Genomic DNA, 23598 nt, shown 5'->3' on the forward strand with positions numbered 1-23598 from the left:
CATCATTGTCAACACCTGCACCATTTGGCTTCGAAAAGGGAGAAACCCACAGATGATGTCACAGTGGCTACATCCATCTTTTGTATACAGTCTGTTGTTTTGGACAGCAAAGTAGGTGGATCCTTCAGCATCACTTCATCTCTTAGAAAATCTTCAGTCACTGCTTTAGCAAACAGGATTTTTACAACCGGAATCTTGTATAATATCTCTGTTACTATGGATACCAAGTAGTGCAAGCTCCGCTGTTCCTGTCTGGGAAAAATAAAGGGCACAAAAGAAAAAAATGTGATTGGTACGCTGGGTGTTACTCAGTGGCACATATAGATGACCTCACACATCATGCTCTCTAAAACCCCTTTCAATGCATTCCTGAGAGAGATGATCCTGTTCTTACATCTTAGTCCCACTTTATTAGAGTTACTTTCTCAATGTTTCACTCCAGTAAATAACCCTGACCTCTCACTTTCCTCAGTTGATAGAACAAACCTAATGTTTACTATGTCATCTGCTCATCCTGTGGTCAATTTCAATTTTTTAAACTGTTTTTCTCAGTGTTTTAAATCCTCTCCTGACTGTTTTGATTCATACAAACAACGGATCGGTTAAATTTTCCATCAGCATACGGCATAACGATGGCCTTTGTCAGAGCTACATAGATACCGCTTGTTCTAGAGTTATCCAGTGCTCAGCTGGATGCTTACTTTTAATCCAGACATTAATGTCATGGAAATTTGTTTTCTCTTGTTATTACTCATGTGCTTTCACTGCAGTTTAATCTATCTAAGCTTCCTGAAGCTTCAAGAATAACATATTAGAGAGGATAAATTATGTGCAATTTCCCTGCTCGGTAATCTATTTTTCGTTATAACCTGGTAACATATAACAGTAATGTAACTGAGTTTCCCTGGAAACCACAATAACAACAACAAAAAAATCTCAAACAGGTCCATTTAGTAGCTTATTTGTGTGCTTTCAGTAATGTTACATAATTCCTTACAGCAGTTAGGGCTCAGGTCCAGATCCCCTTGGATAATATATATATATATATAGATATGGGAGGTGGTGGTGGCGGTGAAGCCATGAGACTCTGAAGCAGATATAAGTCCCAATTTTTAGGTGATTTGTTTTAAAAAAGATTTGTTCTGCTAATTTCCTGCTTCGTTTTTATTCCATGACTTTATCAGAGTAGCTTGGCATGAGTCACACTTCACAAAACACTCAGTTCATCCTGTCTCATCCCTGTGTCTTTAAACCAGTTTTTACCTGACTGTTAAGTCGGAACTCATTATTTGAAGCTTTCATGCTTATTATGAGCCTGCGTTAATATAAATACTAATATATTTAAACTTACCGACCATTTTATTAGGAGCACCCATTCAGCTATTGAATCAGCAGTAATGTCAGCAGCTAAATTCATTTAGGCATGCAGACATATTCAAGACGACCCGTTGAATTTTAGATTGAGCATTTGAATGAGAAAGAAAAGGGATTTAAATGACTTGAAATGGCTGGTGTCACATGGTCTGTTAAGTGTTTCAGCAACTTTTCCCACACAACCATCTCTAGGGTCTAAAAAAGAGAAAATATCAAATAGTGATTATTGGGTTAAAATAGCCAGACTATAACTCAATGTAATAACTAACCACACATTACAACCAAGCTATGCAGAAGAGCACCTCTGAATGCACCTCTTGAAACAGATAAGCTACAGCAGCGGAAGAGCACACCAGGTGCCACTCCTGTTAGCTGTTAGCTCCAACTCACCAAACTTGGACAACAGAAGATTGGGAAAACAGTTGTGAGCATTGCTGCTGACCGTGTCCATCCCTTTATGACCACAGTGTATCCATCTTCTGATGCTGCTTTCAGCAGGATAACACACCATGTCACAAAGCTCAGAATGTCTGAAACTGGTTTCTTGAGCATGCCAGTGAGTTCACTGAACTCAGATGGCCTCCACAGTCGCCAGGTCTCAGTCCCAAAGGTGATTGCACCTTTGGGATGTGGTGGAGCACAACATGGATGTGCAGCCAACAAATCTCCAGCAGGGCTGTGATGTCTTCATGCCACCTAATTAATAATGTCCCTTTTAATGTATGAGGTAATAATCTCTTTGCAAAGGCATACACTGGAAAAATACCATTAATGCGGATGTCAAAGCCAGGAACCATCTGAACTTTATTTCTGGCCCAAAAGGATTGAGGAGTTGTGCAAACATGGTGAAATTGAGGCATAGCTGATTTTTCTGTGTGTGTTCAGACAGCAATACTTTGCTGAATGCTTTATGATGCCATGGTATACGAAATATACCCGTAACCTTGTCTTCGCTTCTTTGTTTGAATTTTGTCTCTAGCACAAACTATAACAGCATTGCTTGTAAAATGGGCAGAGCCCTTGGGTCCCGTTCAAGAGTTAACTTGTTGGCCTGGAGAAGCTAATCAAAATGCAGATTTGGAGATTTGCCGATTAGCTGAAGTGAACAAGAACTGAACAAGACAAGCTAGCAAAAGAGAAAGCGAGACAGGAGAGGACATAAACTGAGGTGAGTGATTAACTGACTGAACACAGGCAGAAAAAATTGAGAGAGCGCTAACAAAGGAAAGCACTAAGACCAGGAATGACAAAATAAACAGGAAATGACTACAATTATATATTATATAAACATAACTGACATCCAATGGCACAATGTTCACTCTGAAAAATAAAAGAAACAGCCATTAATTTACTGTGACGCAAATGGTCAATAAGACCATCTAAAAATGCTAAGTGCAATTATGAGGAGCATTTCAAGAGCCTGAAGTGTCACAAATGTGCTTTTTTTTGTGTGTATCACACACAAAAAAAGCCTCAATGTTCTTAGACTGACGGTAGCTCAGACAAACTTTCTCAGCAGGAAAAGCCTGAACAGTTTTTCTGCACGCAAATGTGTATTTTAAAAAAATCCTGTTTTATCAGGATTGTGATGCAAACACTGACATCACATCACTAATATTTTTACACTGAATTTAAACTTAAACACGGTTCACGCTAAAAATCATCAATTAGCAGCTGCATAACGAGTTTATTGTTTGTGTCTTTCTATCATTCCCCTGTCGAGGAAATGACGTGGGAGTGATGGATGCACTGAAACAGCAAACAAGTGAAAGTCATGAATAGAACGGGACTTTTACTTTTTATGGATGATGTGTGTGCTAGACTGTTCAGCAGTCACCCACAGGATGTATGAGTCCAGACTTTGTGTCTGAGTAATAAACACAGTGACCTTTTCACTAAGCTTCTTCGGGGACTATTTTTCTGGTGGGGTTTTTTTGCTGTTTTTTTCCCATCGCACCCACGAGGAGTCATTTACACGGAAAATTATTATTCTATAGTGTATCAGAGATCTGTATTCCTCCTGGCCGCCCAGCCATGGCACACTAAATTAACTTGTATGGATAATTTCAAAGAAGAGACGATAAATAGGATGCGGGCAATTAGCATTTATTTTTTGTAATTCCCCTGAACACACACCACAGATAAGTACATTAGAAAGCCATTTGTTGTGTTGCGGGTCCTTTGATGACAGATGGTGAGCTGAAGTCATTTGACCTTGTCCTGTTGGCATTAATGAATGTGACTTTTTAAACTCGTAGTTAAACAAGAGGCGTTTCCAACACATGGGCTGAATGTAAAATGATGCCTCTGTTGATGTTGTGGAGTAAAAGTTAACTTTAAATGTCCAAATGTCATTTTTTCATGTTATTGTACTTCACTGGTTATGATTTTAGGAGGAAAATATGAAGAAAAGGTGAATTTTAAGTAAACTTGATATTTTCCCTCCTGGTATTGTTTTTTGACCTTTAACTGTCTGAGTGGCATCAGTTGTGATCCCAGCTGTATATTTTTATGTACTGTAGTAATGTGAAATATCATAAAAACCCTCCTTGTAATTCATTTGTCAGACTACTTGTCCAATAACTTCTGATCGTTGGTATAGGTTAAAACATGGAAAGCTGTGTGGAAATATGTGTTTTTAACATTGTGGACTTGTGGATTCAATTGTAATTTGTTGGTAATTAGTCAATGATTAGGCATTACATTTTGTAAGGAGCAGTTTTTTTTTAATAACCTAGATGTTTTTGATTTGTTCTGCTGAAAAAAAAAATATTAGACACCAACATGATGTTTGTTCAGATTTAATTTAAAACACAAGAAGGGGAATAACGAAGGATGAGTAATGATAATAATAATAATAATGATAATAATAATAAGAAGAAGAAGATGAAGAAGACGACCAAGAAGAAGAAAGTTGTGAAATTACTGTTACAGCAGCCAAAAACATAACACATAAAAAATGAAAAACAAATACATTACACTAAAGAAGCAGTAAAATATTTAAATAGAAAAAGTTAAATAGAAAATATAGAAAAGCGCTCAATAAATCAAAATCTCAATATGATACAATAAGGAGCTTCAGTATAAATTAAATGCAGGTATCTCTAACATCTGTGTCAGTGTGTCAGCTCCGTGTTCCACTGCATCGCCAGCAAATGGTGGGGCGTCGGGATCCATTCATTATCCACATCCATTAACCACAGCCTTTTGGGTAACCTCTGAGTCAGCTGATGGAGGAATCCAAACAGGGTGTTGATTCAAACTGGATTCAAACAGTGATGAATTCCCTCAGTGAGTAACATAGACACATTCCAACAGCTTGCAGTTCAGCATTCAGGTCACAAAAACGTGCCTTTTTCACTAACATGCCTGATATTACAAGGACATGGTACTGGAACCTGCACCTTTTAGTCATAACAGGTGGAGTCTTCACATTTCTTCTTACGTCTCTGTCCACCTGAAAAGTCTTAAAGCTAGTGAGTGAGGCAGTATCAGTGCATTGGTCCATGAACTGCATGAACTCTTCTGGTCTTAATAATCTCATCAAGTTCATCCATATTATTGTCCAAATACCACACTGATCAGCTACCTCTTATTACGAAGTCACCAGGTCATCTAGATTTTGTTGTTAAAATGATACAAGAGTGTGTTTGACGACTTTTGAAATAAAAGTGATTGAAATCTATAACTAATGACTTTTGAACAGTTAGTAATATCTGTTATATGCGGATAAAGGAAATGGTAAAGGTATGATAAACACATGATAAACACAATATAATAACTTATCACTTTAGATGTTAAAACACAGGCGATTTTAAGAACTCACTTAACTGTATATGAAAGATAAATGTAGTTGTTGTTGGTGATGTTTCATTTGAAGCTTAAGGGTTTAGGGGACCATAAACTACCAACTGGAATCATAAATTCATCAGATAAAGCTTTACTGAGGTTACAAATTGAGGCCGTCTGTCTTTTATATACAGTCTGGGGCGATCGTGGCTCAAGAGTTGGCAGTTCGTCTTGTAATCGGAAGGTTGCCGGTTTGAGCCCCGGCTTGGACAGTCTCGGTCGTTGTGTCCTTGGGCAAGACACTTCACCCGTTGCCTACTGGTGGTGGTCAGAGGGCCCAGTGGCGCCAGTGTCCGGCAGCCTCACCTCTGTCAGTGTGCCCCAGGGCAGCTGTGGCTACAATGTAGCTTGCCATCACTAGTGTGTGGATGACTGAGTGTAGTGTAAAGCGCTTTGGGGCCCATAGGGACTAAGTAAAGTGCTATACAAATACAGACCATTTACCAGTTTATGGAAGAGGACCGGTCAAGTTTAGCACACAGAGTATGCCATGTTCCTGTATAAGAATTCCTAACAGTTGTGTTTAAAACACCTCTGGATTGGCATGTTGTCACACTTTCTTCAGGCAGCTTCTTCTAGCTCCATTACCCGACGAAAAATTACATTATACAGTAATGAGAACGCTCGAAGTGACAAATTGTGATGAACGGTGGCAGTCATCTAATCTATGACAAATGAATTGTTCTCTGTGACTGCTTCACAATCAAGGCGCCCGTTTATTTTTTCTTTAAACATAAAACAGCAGTAGTTTGCATCTGCAGGAACATAACCCCTGTCTGATTTAAAAACAATGGGGTGATGGATGAAAAGAATAAAAGCAGTGCTGCATAATAACAGACGCACATACGTAGCCCTCTAATGAACTTTAAATGTTTTCTTTCATTAATGTGCACAAAAGGTTTAAAGCTAACAACTACAGTAAAATAAGAAGCTTTCAAATGACAAAAGAGGAAGAAGTACAAAAGAAATGTGCAGCTTCAAGTGGAGCCCATTCACACAGAAAAATGACGGAGACATTTGTTTAGACATTTGTTACCTAGTAACTATTTTGGCTCCTGTCAGGATGCGTCAGACTCAGCTTTGAAAGCAGTGACAGTGATTGATTGATCCAGTTTACACATTGTACGTTTGGTTCACTCTAATACATCACGAGTATTTGTCTCAGTGTCTGGGAAAAAGAGAAAGCCTCCTTTGTATAATGTGGGAGATGAGCGGGGCAGTCTGTCACAATCAAGTCAACCGGTTATTGTTACTGTTGTTTGTGGATTTAGACTTAAACAACTTTATTTATACTTTATCTGATCATTAGATATTGAAGGGCTGCTTAAAGGATTTTTGTGCAATTAGGTTGAAAGTTTGATCATGATCCAAGGAACAGATAACTTTATTAAACCGTCATCATTTATAACCATAACATAAGGTTGAAAGCATCCTAGGATTCAAGTTTAGATTTTTCTGTCAAGGTGATTCATGTGGCCATTTATAAAGAGCCTTATAGTATAGAGTATATTACTTCAGTAACTGCAATGTGCACCAGTAAGCCACAATATTAAAACCATTTGCTTGACCGGGAATATACTCGGGACTTGTGCAGGTGCCCTGTGGTCTCTGCCTTGGGGCCATTGGCAGCAGATCTTTTAGGTCCTGTGGGTTGCAGCACAGTTGGTGTTCAAAATGCTGAGGAGGGTGGTACATGTCAAAACAACCTACTCACCAGGACCCAAGGTTTCAGAGCAGAACTTTGCACTTTAACAAGATGATTAATATGCATAACTTCAAAGTTCAAAGTTTTACTGTTTCAGTTTAAATCAGGGGCTCTGTCGAAATACATTTAACTGTCACAATCTGTGATGCACTCTTTATACGCGCAACAAGAGACAGCTGAAAAGTGCTAAAAGCACTAAGGTGTGAGTACAACTCTTAGATTGAAGTTGGCCTTGATTGCAGCTGTATTGCAGTTATTTTCCCACACTTTCATTAAAGGGCCCTCCTTAAACTGGCTCTGGTGTCTACTTACTGCGTGACAGATGATCAGCCGTGGTACTGCTAGCCTGAAGGGAGTGATCTGTTCTTGCAATGAGCTCAGACAGTGAGAGTAGAAGTCTTTATGCCATCAGTCCTTATGCTGTGGCTTAGAGTATGCAGACGCCAACCAAGAGGCTGGGACTATCCCACGTGTGGTTATGTCATCGGGAGTTCCTGCTAGCTCATGTGATTAATGACCAGACTAAAATATGCAGTAGTGGATAGTAGCCTCTCCAACTATGGGGAAGCACAAGAAAAAAAAAAGATTTTTCTAAAGCTTGAGATACTTAATAAATTATGTAGTCATGTGTGTGAGGTATCTAATCAAAAAGATCAGTTGGTAAAAATGTTTCTTGGTAATAGTCAGAATTTGAACTAGTTTTTTGATCAGTTAGGTATTAAGTTATTTAGTCTCAGTTCTGAAATCATAAGTCAAAATGATGACTTACTGAGGCAGGATTATGAAACAGTTAGTCAAACATTTGATTTGACAAAATAATCAGATTGTAAGAGAAGTTTTTTTGAGTGAACTTAAGTCATTAAGGTAAATGAGTTAAAGCAGGTTTAAGTAAATGCACTGTCAAGATCTTTTTTTAACTTAACATTTCAATCAAAGTTTCTTTGTCTGATAAATGGAAGGATTATAAACATAAGTAATAATGTTGTGGTACGAGGACTAGTAGAAAAACTAGATTTCATGTTACAAAAGAGATACTCAAAACTATGATTAATTTTAAAATTAAACATTTTAGTTATGCATTATGAGTCTTTATAATTATAGTATAATTATGATAACACTTTACCATCACTGTTTAGATCAGAATCCAACTGAATTAGAAATAAAGATACACAATAATTACAAAGATTAGAAAAAACTGTGGTGTGAATTTTGCAATATATGTATATAAAAAGTTTAACAAATGTATTGTAGTAATATTAATGTGACAACACATAAACCAATTAGACTTGAAAATCTCATAATATGAAGAACTGTATTAAAACAGCTCTAAATAAAGCGAGCACAACAGCAAACTGGAACCACCAGATAACAAAAGAGTCAAGAAACAACTCAAACCTTAAATATACATAATCTCAAAAGGAAACTAAAACTCAGAAAACTAAAAACCATTCGTCAAAGACCTGGGATGGCACTTACTTCTTGCTCTATACCTTTTTGTGATAAGTCCTGAGAAATTACTGAAAAACAGAAGGTAGCCACTCAACAGAGGATTTGGTGGGTAGAGTCAAATTTCCTCAGAATAACACAGGAGGTCAGATGAACTGATCAGTTTGACTATTTAAATAAACTCGGATGGTTAGGAATGTAACATTCAGTGAAAGCAAAGATAATGAAAATGCATTTTCAGTGCTGTTTTGTCATCGTTTGACAGTTCATGGAGACAAAAGCAGCAAAAGATAAAGAGAGGTGAAAAGTAACATGGACTTATAGATGAGTACCGTCGTGGCATTCCTTTATTGTTTTTTATTCAAATCCATTCTCTTTGAATAGAGCTGACGGCCGAGCGCGGCCTGACAAGGACATTTCTAATTTTGTTTTACCACAGAAAGGCAAATATGCAGCTACGGTGACACATTTTTGTTTGCCGTAAATATCACTGTCAGTGTGTCAAACACAGAGACGGGGCTGCAGTTTGTCTCCGCTCGTCACCGCCGGCTCATGTACAGACAGGGCCAGGCTCCAGCGCAAACCTGAAGCAAGATTAGCTAATGTCTCTGTAGACCTGTTCATCATGCTCTGCCCACTCTAATGACAAATAAATCTCACAACAGGCTTCCCTGCCCTGCTCATCGGAGGAGCGTATAAATGTCTCCAAGTGCCCATTCACCAGTGCACAGCTGATCGTACACTTATTTAAAGCTGGACTTTTAACGTGTTGGTATTTGATCTGAACAGTACAACATATTTAACGGGACCACTGATAGTATTCTCTGATGGCTGCACAGATAAATAACCTACACACTAATGCTAATTAATTTCTAGTTCATGCCATCTCTTTCCCTAAAGTTAATGAGCTGTCTCCATTTACTGAATGACTAGTCACAGCCTAACTGTTGCTAAGTGGTACTGTATGCAGGTGCTGAATTACAGCCTGCCACCCAATTATACTGTACATAATGAAGAAAGTAATGTAATGCAGCTTCACTGCCAAAGGTACACATCTTCAATGAGACATAATTAAATACTGAACTAGATTTTGTTTGTAGTCTCTTACAGCCCACTCAGTTCGGCCTATTCTTGCTGGAGAGGAACACAAGAAAAACTTTCCATTTATGCTCGATTCTGTGTGTATAATGATATCAGTGGCAGACTTTATGAATGTCTCTTATTTCAAAACTGTGGTTTCTTCATTTCTGGGAGAACTAGCCATTTCTTGCTAAGGCAAGACTGACAGACTTGTCGCTTGTGCCTTCTGGTTATAGAAAGTCAGAGAAATTGCCAGAAGAATCTCCGCCGATGAGTCGTGAAGCAAGGTTTTAGAATTTGAAAAATTTTAAGTTGTACAAATGCTGATTCACCTGTTTGTGTCATGATATGCAAGGATAGATTGTGTGAAGAGAAAGAGGTGGACCCAAATGCAGACAACGGAGAGATGGAGGTGGAAGCCTTTATTGTTGGCTGCACAAAATACTACAAAACAAAAGGCAGGAGGAGACTGAGATAACTAATAAAAACATAAACTGGAGAAAGCTAAACATAGAAAACCAATACCTGATAACCTGAGACCTGGATGGAACCTTGAAAAACACAAGACAAGACACAGCTGCACCTAATCTGATATGGTAAAAATGGTAAATGGCCTGTATTTGTATGGCGCTTTACTTAGTCCCTATGGACCCCAAAGCGCTTTACACCACATTCAGTCATCCACCCATTCACACACTGGTGATGGCAAGCTACATTGTAGCCACAGCCACCCTGGGGCGCACTGACAGAGGCGAGGCTGCCGGACACTGGCGCCACTGGGCCCTCTGACCACCACCAGTAGGCAACAGGTGAAGTGTCTTGCCCAAGGACACAACTACCGAGACTGTCGGAGCCGGGGTACGAACCGGCAACCTTCCAATTACAAGACGAACTGCCAACTCTTGAGCCATGATCGCCCTAGACAAAGGGGAAGCAAAACTCAAAACACTGAACACAGGATGCGAGACTGTCAAAGTAAAACAGGAACCAAGAGATGTGCACAAAAACGCAGACTTGACACCGTGACATGAGGAAGAGAGGGAGCAAGACACGCGACTGGGAAACAGACGAATAAACATAAAGACAGAACCAAACCTACACTGGAGACATGACCCACTAAACCTTGGAGGCACAGGAACAAAACCTAAGAACTAGAAATCACCAAAATACAACCAGAAACTAACTGAAATGATGCATATTTATAATAAAAAAAAAACAAAACACACAAACAGACTCCGCACCGTGACAGTTTGTATCGCCTGCTGTTAATTAATGTCACTTTACCCCATAAAATACACTGCATGCTATTGGAGAAAATTTTTTTTAAAATTATTATTATTTGGTGTGAACGCACCATCAGAGTGTAAATGTTCAAAGGACATATTTATAATTTTAGGGTTGAAAGGTACAAAAACAGTAGAAGATCAAAACTAACCATCATCTTAACTTGCAAATGACTGAGCAGGCCCATTTATGACCTGTTATTTTATTTGCCATTAGGATATTTTAAATTTCAAAACTATTTCCTGCCATGAATTTGTGAATATATTTCTTTTCATGCAGGAATTGGCCTGTTAGTCTGGCTAATGGTTTCCAGCATTATGGAAAATTGCCTGAAAATATTTATGTTTTTTTTTTTTTAAACACTAGAGTCTTTGATTTGGTTGTAATTTGGTGGTAATTATTCCATAATTAGGCATCTCGTTTTGGCACATTGTAGTCACACACGGGAAAATGTGTGCATTGCCTTCGAAATGGTTATTCCAAAGACATGTAGCTGGTCTGCAACCACACAGACTTATGCTTTTCTCTGATCACACATAGACTTATTTAAAACTTTGATAAAACTAAGTATGATATTTACAAGGTCACCTACAATTATCCAGCCTGTAGTCCATGTTCATATTTCTCTGGATGATAGACTCACTTTTAAAAACATATTAAAAGACAATTAAAGATGAAAATAGGATATTTTTATAGAAACAGATCTCGATTTGCTAGGATGGTGAGCTCCAGCAAATCGAAGAGTATATATTGCATGTCTGTCAGTTACAAAGCTCTGCTGCAATGATTGCCTCCTTATCGCTGCTCCTTGATTGAATTTAAACAAAGAACTTACAGATTGCTGGAAATTTTAAGGTTAGCTGTAATTCTTGTTCAAAACGAACTTGCATTGAGCTACAAAAACTATGAAGCTGCATCTCCTTCACTGAAACATTTCAGAGGGTTGTATTTGTCCATCTGCAAACACTCTTGTACATGTTCTTTTTCATTTTTGTGTATAATGTGTCCTTTTTATTATGTAGCTGTTTGTCTCGATTTTTATGTTTTCTTCTTTGTACACAGGGCTGTCATGGAAAAAAGAGATTTCGATCTCAGTGAGACTGCTTGTTTAAATAAACCGTGCATTTTCATTCCAGTCCTTGTACCTGACCATTTCAGAGGACAAATTATGTTTTTATTTTTGTTAACCCATTTAACACTGACCTATGAATCATTCAAGCATAAAAAAGAAACCTTAGCTTAGAGAGCTTAGAGCTTTTTATTGTCATTGTGCAGTTTCTTGCACAGCAAAATTGGGTAGCTGGACCACAAAGGTGCTAAAATAAGAAGAAGAGAAACCAATATACAATAAGGCTGAAAAAATAAAAATAAATAGAATAGAATAAAAAGCAGTGTATATGTATACATATCACATATGTGAGTGGAACTATATACATGGTGTAGGAAACATTGAAACCTAACTCTTAACATAACAAACAAGTAAGAACCAATTTTAAAAATGTACCTTTAGGGACTTTGTTACAAGGAGTATGTCACAAAAATATAATTTTCTAATTTCTTCAGTCGAATCATTGAAAAATGCCAAAGATAATAAAGCTCGACAGGCATAAAACTGAATTTTTGTACCAACAAGGTGATTCTCAAAGAGCTATTAACTCACAACTTGGCATGTCTCAGCGTGGTGTGCAGTGTGTCCTTTAAAAACAATAAAGAAACTGGACAAGTAGAGGACAAAAGCAGAAGTAGCAGGCCTGAAAAAATAATCTAGAGCAGATGAACAGTATCTGAAAGTCATGTCCTTATGAAATAGGAAAGATAACAGCAGAGACCTGACTGAGAGAAGCATCTGGACCTTCAGGTGATCTGAAGACTTATCGGCTGTCAACGTGTCATTCTTAGGGAAACAGGGAAAAAAGGCTGAGGTATGCCAAGTTACACAAGAACTGGACTAAAATCAGTGACAACAGGTTTGATGAAGTGAAGAATCCAAATGTTGAATTTCTGGTTCAGACAGCTCAGGCTGTGTGAAGAGTAAAGCTGGTCAGACAGTAAGCACAGTACTGAATCTTTCATACATTACAAATATTAGAAGCACAAACAGAGAACCAATATTCTTTTATAAAATATAACAACCATTTTAGTTGCTAAATGGCTCGAGACATTTGAGGGTTTCATTTGTAATCAAAATGCTCGCGTGCCCTTTGAAAACCTCGACCTCCACATACTTTTCATTGCACAGTATGAACATCACAGTACTTCCTGTTGAACTTTTTAGGTCAGTGATTCATGCTGATCCATTTGAGCATAAGAAACCGTTACACAGCAGTATACCTTTATATAATGATAGATGTACTATGACTCACATGTGCAATCAAAAGAAGAGGAAATTTGGGGGTCACGTTAAATCATTGCTTTTCTGCCTGTTTGACCCGTGTCTCCTTCTCTGTTGACTGTTATAAAATACTGATAGTGTGAATCTCTTCCTTGTTAAATCATTGCTTTTCTGCCTATTTGACCCGTGTCTCCTTCTCTGTTGACTGTTATAAAATACTGATAGTGTGAATCTCTTCCTTGTTAGAAGACTGACCTCACAAGTTTTGGGGGGATTTCTTTGGATAAAGAAAATTCACCGGTGTTTCTTGTGTATGCGCTCTGTTCAGGAGAGATTAGCACAGGTGAGGAAACGAGAGGCACGAGTGTGTTGCTGCCCAACTATCAGCGTTAATTGTGTCCAATTACTTTGTTGCCTGGGTGGTCGCTCTGCTGCCAGCACGTATCCTGTTGCAGTCACTGACATTATCATCTGACAGCTTCCACACACTTCACCTGTAGGAGTGCGTGGAAGTATTTGCAGCCTGGCCTATGTGGTGGTGTTAAAAAAAAGTTATGATGAGAGGTTTTGGACAAATATTCCAGATATTTTTACATTTTACTTCAGATCAATTTAGTTTGCTCACCAGGTGTTGTGCCATTATGAATATAGTGGTTTTGAAAAGCTGCCTCAGCGGGAGCTCTCCAGAAATGTTCTCTCATGTGCCATCTGTTAGCATGTGAAGCGAATGCTGGAAGGGAGACTGGCAGGTGGAAAAATTCTCGCTGTGGATTTAATTGGCTGAGACATGAAGACTCTAAAGACAGGTAATGCAAAATGATGGAAGAGCTCTTTGCTATGCAAATGTGAACACTCGTGGCAGCAGCGTGTCACAGCTGTCACTTAGCTGTTAAAGCTCGAGGTTTAAATGACACTTTTACACCTGTCCATGAAATGACCGAGAGCAGCAGAGGCGGGGAAAGCCAGGGGTGTCCCTCCATGAATAAGGCAGGCTGGTGTAAATTAATTAAAGAAAAGAAGAAAGGAAGTCCTTTAAGTTGTTGTGTTTGGAATGTGTGTATCGATGTATATTGATGCTGGTTGTAAAAAAATGAAGACTGAGGCAACTTCCTGGTGTGGAAATTGTTGGCTGTGTGTTACAGCCATAATTACCAGATTGTACAAATGCAGCCAATCTCATCTTATTTGAAAGCCTAGCATATATTTAGTAAGTTATCAGTTGCTGTATACATATCACTTAATTCGAGCCCTTCTAGCTGGCTTGGTGGATCCATAGAGCGCTTAAATATTGGACTGAATGTAAATTTTGGAAAACTAGACGCAAAAACAAACACCACCCACTGAATACTGGACGTGGGATAGACATGCATTGGGTTCATCAGTCCATGACCAATTCTGGGCATCTATACAGTGTCCAAACTAGGTCCACAAATTGGACGTCCAAGCATGACCCAACTTGGAGGTCAATATAATGTTCAACATTTGAACTTTCGACTGGGTCGTTTTTTGTGGTTTATTTATTTAAATTAATCAACTTACTTGTTTTTAACCAGGTCAAACTGTAATTTATTAAAATGTGTTGAAATAAGTTTAAAAAAACATTTGCATTATATATGGTTCATTTTTACAATTATCCTGTTTTATTGTGAAGAATGAATGAAGATTGTGGTTGTGATCAGTAGCTAGACTGAGAGAAGTTGCGACAAAAAGTATGAGAGTTAGTCCAGTTCATACACAAACACTTGCACAATCTGCTAGATAGCCTTTGTTGACATGCCCATTTTGCAAACTTCCTGTGAGAAGCTGGGGACATTTTCTGCTCCAAATCCACCGTGCAGCTGCTCACTTTTGTTTTAGCATCAAGAGCCCACACCAACCGTCCACTGACTTTGGACCGTCACTCTGCATTCCCTCCACCCTCTGGAAACATGGGACTACAGAGCCCCTGGAAGCAGTATAAAAATGCCATCGAAAATTAGCCTAAGTTTGACATTGAAATAATTTCTGTCTTTAATCCAACATTTCTTTGCACAGTGGGCAGACTTTTAAAGCTTTGTTTACATATAGTGTATACTCTTTGCAGGCCACAGTCACTGTCACGATTGTGGTTACATAGATAACCCTCATGTGTCATATTAATCATATCATATTCTATTAATGATTTCCTTACGTCAATGGTTTGCTTCAAAGTTGAGATACATTTTATGTTACCTGTGAATTATTGTCACCACAATCGCTGCCGAGTCTTTTACGCCTATTTTCCATTAGTACCAACTATTTTTTTGCAACCATTTTTCCCATTTCCGGGTTTCAAAATGGCGGTTTTGATTTTCATGAAGGAGACACTCTCATGACTCGTTAAGTGATGCTACTGACCAGCCGATCGGTGGCATGCAGTCTGACAACGCCACATTTTAGTACCTGTTCGGATCGCTTGGAACTAAAAAGTACCTGGCACCAGATATTATGACCTAATGGAAAAACCTGAAAACTGTGGTGAACCGTGTCGAGTCAATCCAAGTAGGTCACTGGTATATAAACAGCAACCAACTGTGTGTGACGCATCTCCTCAAGTCTGTGGTTAAATAGTTATATTATGCTGTGTGTTAGATCAGTAGCTTACAAAGTAACCGTTTTGCTCTGTTAGCTTCTTGCTACCTGTGCTGATTTTCCTGCTGATGAGTTCATGTCAGATTTTGGCATTTTTAATTTGTTTTGTCATTTACTGATATAAAAACATCACAGTCCACATCCACTGGTCCAGTCAGAGATGGAGGCTCCAATGGTTTATCACTTAATTGCATTTATCTGGTGTCTCGGGTGTAATTCAGCTCACGATTAGCTGGCGAGGGTGAAAACCTGCAGGGAAAAGTGGGACCAAGACCCAGCGGACTACTTCTGATTTTCCTCTGATATTCTACATGGACTTGTCATTAGTGATGTCTTTGTCTGAAATTAAAGTGTAATTCTGCGCTGTACTGTGGTGCAGTCTGTGGCCCGTTGGTGAAAACGCAGCATAATTGCTGCATTCAAGAGAACACTTACGGAGGTGTTTTATCCCAGGAGTTTATGTGATGAAGATTTTTAACAACCACAACTTCCAGAGGGTTTCTTCTCTCAGCAGCTGCTCATTCTTTAAATAATTCTGAACAGTAAATTTTCATTAATGCATCTTCACTCTCCTTCTCTTTGATTTACAAAGAGGCAGGTATGGTTTTTAAATGAGAGTCTCAATCAGCACTGATTTTCTTTCCCCTTTTTCTTCTGTTTCCCCTGCAGTTAAACCAACTGTCATTGACGTTGATATATACGTGAACAGTATTGGGCCAGTTTCTTCAATAAATATGGTAAGTCAGACCTTTCTCCATCAATCTACAGGAAATTGTATGTACATGTGGGTTTATGAGGAATGCACAGTGCACAGGTTGAAAGGTGAGAGTGTCTCAGCAGCAGCAGCTGATTCAAACTTTAGGATGTCAGCGACTGAACTAATTCAGAACAGTTTACCTGTCTGTGGGCAGATAAAGATATTTTAGGTTCATCCTAACACAAATATGTTTACCTGTTTTTGGTACTCACCATTTATAAGATAATTTCACTGGAACAGCTTATATAACATGGCCAAAATTCATTATGAATTTTGCATGATATTAATATTTATCTCTGAGAGTTTTTTTTTTCTCCTAATGGATCTGTCGGGCATAATAGAGAGTGGATATTCCTAATATGGTCATCTCGGGGCATGGCTGTGCTGCGAGTACATAAAGCTCCAGTCACCTGCTGGTTTGCAGGAGACAGCCAATCAGATAAAAGCTGGCTTAAAGGGAGACAGCTTGTTTTAGAAACCGAGTCCCTGATAAAGTAAATGAGGATTATTTTGAGCTGTGGATCATAAAAAGCTGTGTGGCGCAGAAAATGAGCATAATATGTCTAATTCTCCTGCTGGTACCAAAACAAATGCAGAACATCTTTATCTTTAATCTTAAAGCATCACCGCATCAGTTATCTGTCAAATCTGTTTCCATAACACTTATTGATTTACTAACTGTTACCTTTTCAAGCAGCAACATATGAATATATGTAACTTTCCACTTTGAGGTTTTTAATCTACAACATATCTAATCAGCATATAATAGTATTTTAGCATTTAGTGCAGTATTTAGTGCAGCATAAGGGTTATATTTTATTTTAACATGTTGGCTTTAAAATTTAATCTGACATTTACGCTTTTTTTTTTCCAAAACTTGCATATATTGAGTAAATAAATGTACTTCTTATAGTTTAAATATTCTCCTTACATTTCTGCATGTATTATGTGCAGCATAATTCTGCTTAAAGCATAGCCTTGTTCGTTATCTTTTATTCTTCCTCAATATAAAAGAAGAAAGAAAAAGTACAAGGACAACATACAAATATCACAAGAAATCGGCACAGAAAAATGAAAATGAAATAAATAAATAAAACCTCACCTCCCGAAAGCATAGGAGGCTGCAGCATGAGAGGCTTAAATGCTGACAAATCAGAGGGATGAGATCAGTTTGGATGTAGAAAGAGGAGGAACGCATACAAATTGTTAGGAGAGGTGAGAGATGGGCACTTTTAAGACACTTAGAGTGTATGTGAAAAATGAGGGAGGGGCTTCTGAAGAAGATGGAGAGAGGATTGATGGTCTGATAAGCTGAGGGATGGGAGTTGCTTAGTTCAAAAAGGAAGAACTGCTGAGCCAAACAGAAAACATTTGTGGGCAGCTTAAATGTTCAGGATCATTTCTGTTTGTGTGGCATTAAGTCTGTAAAATAAGAGAAGTGAGGACAAAGGTGAGCCCTGCAATGCTTCATCAGAAAATCCATTGTTTGGTTAATTACTGTAGTTTTTTCTAATGCCGGTGTGACATTTAGGGAGCTGTTACTGGTTTAGTCAGGTGTGTTAGGCTGTCTTTTCACAGATTGATAGATTCCTTGAAATAAGGAATTTGAGTTATTCAGCTTTGTTACTTTTTTTTTAAAGCAGCATTAGCAAAACCTTGAGGAAAAAATTATTTAAATTGTGATGCCGACAAAGCATTCATGCAAGAGATTATATGTGGTTTGTAAACTTTCCCAGCCCTGGTCTCAGAGCTTCTGCTTTCATTGTACCTTAATGGCCCCTTTAAAAATGTGTTACCTCTATTTAGTCTTTTGGAGGCTCACCTCTTCGCCATATTTCCTCCTCTTTTGGTGTTTCAGCAGTCTGCTGCTCTCCAGTCCTGATTGTAAAGGGAATGCAGTCAGCACGTACCAATCAATAAATCCATCCAAATCTCTAATTGTTCATAACATGATATGATTAACACATCTATCAATTTCTTTATACACTGATTCAGCCTGTTGCTTGAACACATTGGCATATATGAGATTGCAGAAAAGCAAATTATCGACCTTTTGCTGCCTAAACAGTCATCAAAGTTTGCTATTTGATGCCAACACTACGGGTTGCCAGCTATAGGCTAATATTTAATACAGCAAAAGATGTCAGTCAATCAGCATTTTATTGATTTTAGATTAGATTAGATGAAACTTTATTAATCCCTCGGGTGGGTTCCTCTGGGAAATTCAGTTTCCAGTAGCACAGCACCGACAGAAGTTGCATGTTACAGATACAATAAGGGGAATGAGAGTAAGGATATAAGCATAAATAGGATTGCACATTGCTTCACAACCACATCACTTCCTGTTTTATTAACTTTTCCCCTTTTAATGTTGCATTAAGTGCTTTAACAATCAGTCTACTTTTTATGCGTTTACATGAGCTTTGTGTGAAATAAGTCAGAGATAGACAAACTATTCTTTGCACTCTTATCAAATCTATATTAATTTATTTCATTAATAAAGAAGAGACAAGGAATATAACCCAGTAGATAAATATGGTCTTCTTTACGAGCACGGTTAGTTCCGTTACCTTAGATGAGCCTGGGGACATTTTATGCCACTCCATTTTCTTTTTTATTTTCATGCTGTTTTGGCTGTGCTGAATAAATATAGCTCATTTTTTCCAGGTGATTTGTTTTTTCTTTTATTTTAGAATTGTTGCCTCAGTTCCTTAAATTAGCTTAAAATGGCTAAGCTATACAAAAACAGCCACATTTTATCCTAAAGCCCAAAAATGCCCCATTGAAAATCATCAATCATGATCCCACATTTATCTTGACATTAACTAATGCTTTCCTTTATGTTAGGATTTTATTTTGGACTACTTGCCTTCAAGTTTTAATTTTTATATTTTCCACCTTTTATCGTTCAAAGCATGCACATTTCACACTTTCTCTATTTTCTGCAAGAGTGCCTTGCTACTAAAATGATAAGTGTGTGCTGTTATGTGTGTGTGTGTGTGTGTGTGTGTGTGTGTGTGTGTGTGTGTGCGTGCGTGCGTGCGTGCGTGCGTGCGTGTGCGCGCAAGTGTGTGAGTGGGAGAGAGGGTGAGAGAGAGAGATATTCACCTTCGAGTTTTTTCTCTTAGAATGCGACGCTTGGGTTTATAAACTAATTCAATAACAGTAAATGATCAGTAACCTTTAAGAGCTTTAAAGATCTCTCAGCAGCAAGAACCAAAACAAAATTTGACAGTGTTTTGCACTGTACCCATGGTTAGAAGTATGGTCAGTAGTGCAAGAGCTGTCATTTTGGAGATTGCAAGACTTTGCAGCACACAGGAGGCTCTGGAAATGATTGTGCACAATATTTGTGAAGGTGATGCCTCATCCTCCTCTGGGGACTCTGAAGCTGACATGGAGGAGGCCTCAGAGGTAGAAACAGACCATCTAGAATCCAACTCTGACTCATCTGAAGGTCAAAGTGGAGAGGAGTTGAAGCAGTGACAGGATGGACTTCTCCATCTCCATATTTTGGTCCTCCACAAAAACTACAACACTGTGCTACATGCCAGCAGGAAGAGGTTAAACCCAGGACCAACACACCATGCCACCAGCTATGCACTGCTGCTGATGGATGAAATCCTGCAGCAAATTGTGGCCATGACAAACCTGCATGGGAAACACTCAGTGGCTTGTTGACACAGAGGAACTGCAGGCTTATGTAGGGATGCTCATTTTGGACGGTGTTTACATGTCAAAAAATTAATTATTTCAAATCTGCAGGGCGCTGCTGCACGCCCCTCTCATCAGCAAATGTAAGGGCAGTGTGCCTTTTGCATGGACAGAAGGAAAAGAGCTGGCAGCACCATGTGGGAAATTTACATGCAAAGACCACAGTCTGTCTATTTGCAGCTTCTGCCTCACCTCAGCTGGAGTCATTCATATATCAGGCTGAAGTCGTTTTAAAAAGACTGATTCATTTAAAGTGGAAAGAAATATTACTATATAATATTTTTTAGGGCACTTTTGGGGAAAGTGGGTAGTCAGGATGTTTAAGGATCATCTAAGGGTTAAACTAACTAGCTGAGAGGAAATCTTGCAAACAACTAGCAGCTACAGCTACCTTTGCCAGCACACCTGCCAATCAGAAAGGCCACACACCTAATTTTAGGCTTTCTACCTGTGAGTCTTTGGTGGTCGACTCATTTTGGGACGTTAGAGGAACTGCAGTCTTTGTTAGCTTCATTTTAAAACCTATCGCCACATACACTGTAAGAAATGTAAGAAATGCTATGAGGTGCTGTGATGCATATGAAGTCTGCTGTGAACCCTCTAAAATGATTTTGACTGTTATGTAAATATTAGTGCATTCCTATAAATACTGTGTTTATGAAACTACTGTGATATAACCATATCCAGTATTATGTCTCAGCTATAGCCTAAACCAGGCCCAGCTGTACTCTAAGCTAAATGCTAGTTTTAGCTCGCTTCAGTTTTCTAAAACATGCATGTGTCTTTAGTTATTCTGGGTGGTTAAACCATCTCATGTGTAACATACACGTGTAAGCTGTTCCACCCATCCATTATCAACTTTTCTGCTGGCTGTCAGTTTAACAGTCTTCACACACCCACACACAGTTTTTCCAAAGTCTAATCAGCAAAATTAGGTAAAAACACCTCTGTGGTTGCACCATGGGTAAGCCGCGGGCTTTAACCTTGTCATCACTGTTGCCACTTGAGTGACTTTGTCACAGATGATGAATGTACAGACACTTTTAGTCACTTTATTTCACCCCCCCAAAAAAAAGAGGAAAGAAAAAAAGATTTAGCTGTAGCTGCAGACATCAGCTTTTTCCTCGAAACTGATCCAGCTCTCAAGCTTTGCTGTTTGTGCAAACTGAAAGCTACTTTTTGTCACAGTGTCTGGAAGAGGAAAGAGCAGTGCTTGCACAGACCTGTGTGACCCAGAGGAAAAACAGGAAATAAATTAGATTTGCTTGTGTTCAGATACAAACCAAATCCTCCTGTCAGAGGAGAATCATTGTGACATGCTTACTTGTTCCTGTATTGATCCATTTTGTCATGTTGAATGTTTCACTGTTGCTTCGATGTTCTGACTTCAGTAAATGAAAAGCAAGTCTTCGAGTTTATATTCTGGGATATTTGAGACAGTGGAAGAAATATCTTTTGACCCTGTGCTTAATATGTGAGTATGCTTAATTAACAAAGAAATGAACAGTCTCTAAATTTTATGGTTCTTTCATTTTAATGGAGAGAGAAAGAATATCAACCACAAATCCAGAAAAACACATTTCATAAAACTTAAAAATTCATTTACAAATAAATATTTGATTCCGAAACAAAATATGACTTATTACCTAGTGGAGAAACTCCTGTTGGAAAGGACAGTAGTAAGCCTTTTTTTGTAGTTGTCACCAGGGTTGCATACATCTTGGGAGAGAATTTGGCCCACTCGCCTTTACAGACACTCTCTAAATCATTTAAGTTTCTTGGCTGCCGCTTGGCAACTGAGGTCTGGAGACTGGCTAGGCAACTCCATGACCTTAATTTACTTCTTCTTTAGCCACTCCTTTATAAATTTGGTAGTATGTTTTGTGTGATTGTGATGATGGCAAATCTATTCAACCTATTTTCGTTCTTCTGGCTGAGTGAAGGAGGGTCTCGTCCAAGATTTTCCAGTACATAGCCCTGTCCATTGGTCTCCCCAATGCAGTGAAGATGCCCTGCTTCCTTATCAAACACAACAGCCCCAAACCTAATGTTTCCATTTCCTCCAAACACAGTGGGTCAAATTGATGCCAAAGAGCTTGAATTTGGTTTTCTTCTGCGCCTTCTGGAGCAGGAGGCACTGCAGCATTTCACTCGATTACAGCATACCGTGTTACCAGCGATGTTCGTGGTGACTGCGGTCTCAACTGCTGTGTAGTGTTGGGCTGATCAGCTGCCTTTTATCTTTACCCAATGAGGCAAGATCTTTGACGGAGTTGCAGACCGAGGGTAACTGATGGTTCCGTTATTTGGAAATGGGAGAAATATAAAATGACCAACAGTTATCACCTTCTTGTCAGTCTTCTTGCAGATGGTCTTGTAGCCCATGTGCAGGTCTGCAATCTCGTTCCTGACGTGAGGCAGTCTTTGGTCTTGTTCCAGGTGGCGGAGAAGTTTGAATGGAAGAAATTGATTCTGTGGACAGGTTTCGTACATGCAGATAATGAATTGATCAGGAGCATCTATAATTAATTGACTGAGAGCCAGAATTCTGACTGGGTTGTCGGAGATCAAATACTTCCAACTCAATGACATGCAAAAGTTGCATAAAATTTCTCAATTTTTGTTTTTGGATCTTTGGATTCTTTGTAAGTGAGCAAATGCACGAATTTAGCAAGGGATCAAATAAGTATTTAATTTGTAAGTATGTAATTTGTCCTTGAATCAGCTTTACTGCTTATAAAGTGCTCTATAGGCTTTAAAGCACCGTGTCTGCTGTGCAACCAGCTTACAGTAAGTCGTATAGTCACAGCAGTTCATGTGGTCAAATCAGTTGTCATACTTGTATTGGTTCTAATTACAATGCAGCGTTTATTTCAGGGTGCCATGACTTCTCCAAGAGACAGGTGGTGATTAATTCCTTTCTGAAGAAACTCAGCAGACCGTTTTCACATGTCAAAGTGCAGTCAAAGACTTTTCTGCACACCTGTGGTGACATTTTTAACAATGGCCCGATTAGTGTTCATTTGTTCCCTTATACATTATGCCTAGTCCTTTGACAAAAAGCTGGCAGCGCCTTCGTAGAACTCGTGAAGTCGAAGTACTGCCGGAGACGAAACAAAACCCTTCATTCTGAATCTCAAACATTCATACTCAGTGGCTAACGTTCTTCCATTCAAGCACAGTTTGTGCGTATCTGTATCTGCGTTCAGAGGTTTGCCAACCAAAGTCACGTCTGTCAAAGCAAGCAGCACAAATTTATTTCTACACGCATGAATCCAGCAAGCAAAGATTAAAAGACATTTTCCAAGTTATTGGTTTGAACTTTATTATTATTTTTCCAGTTAACGCTTATTTTTAATTCTTAAAATGAAGTCTGAGAAATCAGTCAACCAGAATTTTACAAGATATCAATTTGGTCGATTTGAAAAAGCTGTAATTAAAGATTAT

The 23598-nt window shown here is 38.7% G+C and overlaps 1 protein-coding gene and 1 long non-coding RNA gene across 4 annotated transcripts in view; one reads left to right on the forward strand and one right to left on the reverse strand.

Moving 5' to 3' along the window:
- The window catches only part of LOC116313004 (gamma-aminobutyric acid receptor subunit gamma-3), a 78504-nt gene that overhangs the window by 6328 nt on the left and 48578 nt on the right, over nucleotides 1–23598 (forward strand). The window contains exon 4 of the mRNA XM_031730560.2: nucleotides 16350–16417. Within this exon, the coding sequence (XP_031586420.1) occupies nucleotides 16350–16417 (68 nt within the window). The remainder of the gene's footprint in view (nucleotides 1–16349; nucleotides 16418–23598) is intronic.
- Nucleotides 4353–23598, reverse strand: part of LOC120436066 — a 32318-nt gene continuing 13072 nt past the window's right edge. Inside the window, exons 3-4 of one of the 3 annotated variants that reach the window (XR_005610096.1) lie at nucleotides 18260–18315; nucleotides 17633–17859 (exon numbers count right to left, since the gene is read on the reverse strand). This is a non-coding gene — a long non-coding RNA (uncharacterized LOC120436066). Of the gene's footprint in view, nucleotides 4637–17632; nucleotides 17860–18259; nucleotides 18316–22022; nucleotides 22624–23598 lie in introns of those variants that run through there. The other 2 variants (XR_005610097.1, XR_005610095.1) reach the window with 2 other exon arrangements.

This window comes from Oreochromis aureus, linkage group 23, assembly GCF_013358895.1.
Source record: "Oreochromis aureus strain Israel breed Guangdong linkage group 23, ZZ_aureus, whole genome shotgun sequence".
In the NCBI taxonomy this organism is placed as follows: domain Eukaryota; kingdom Metazoa; phylum Chordata; class Actinopteri; order Cichliformes; family Cichlidae; genus Oreochromis; species Oreochromis aureus.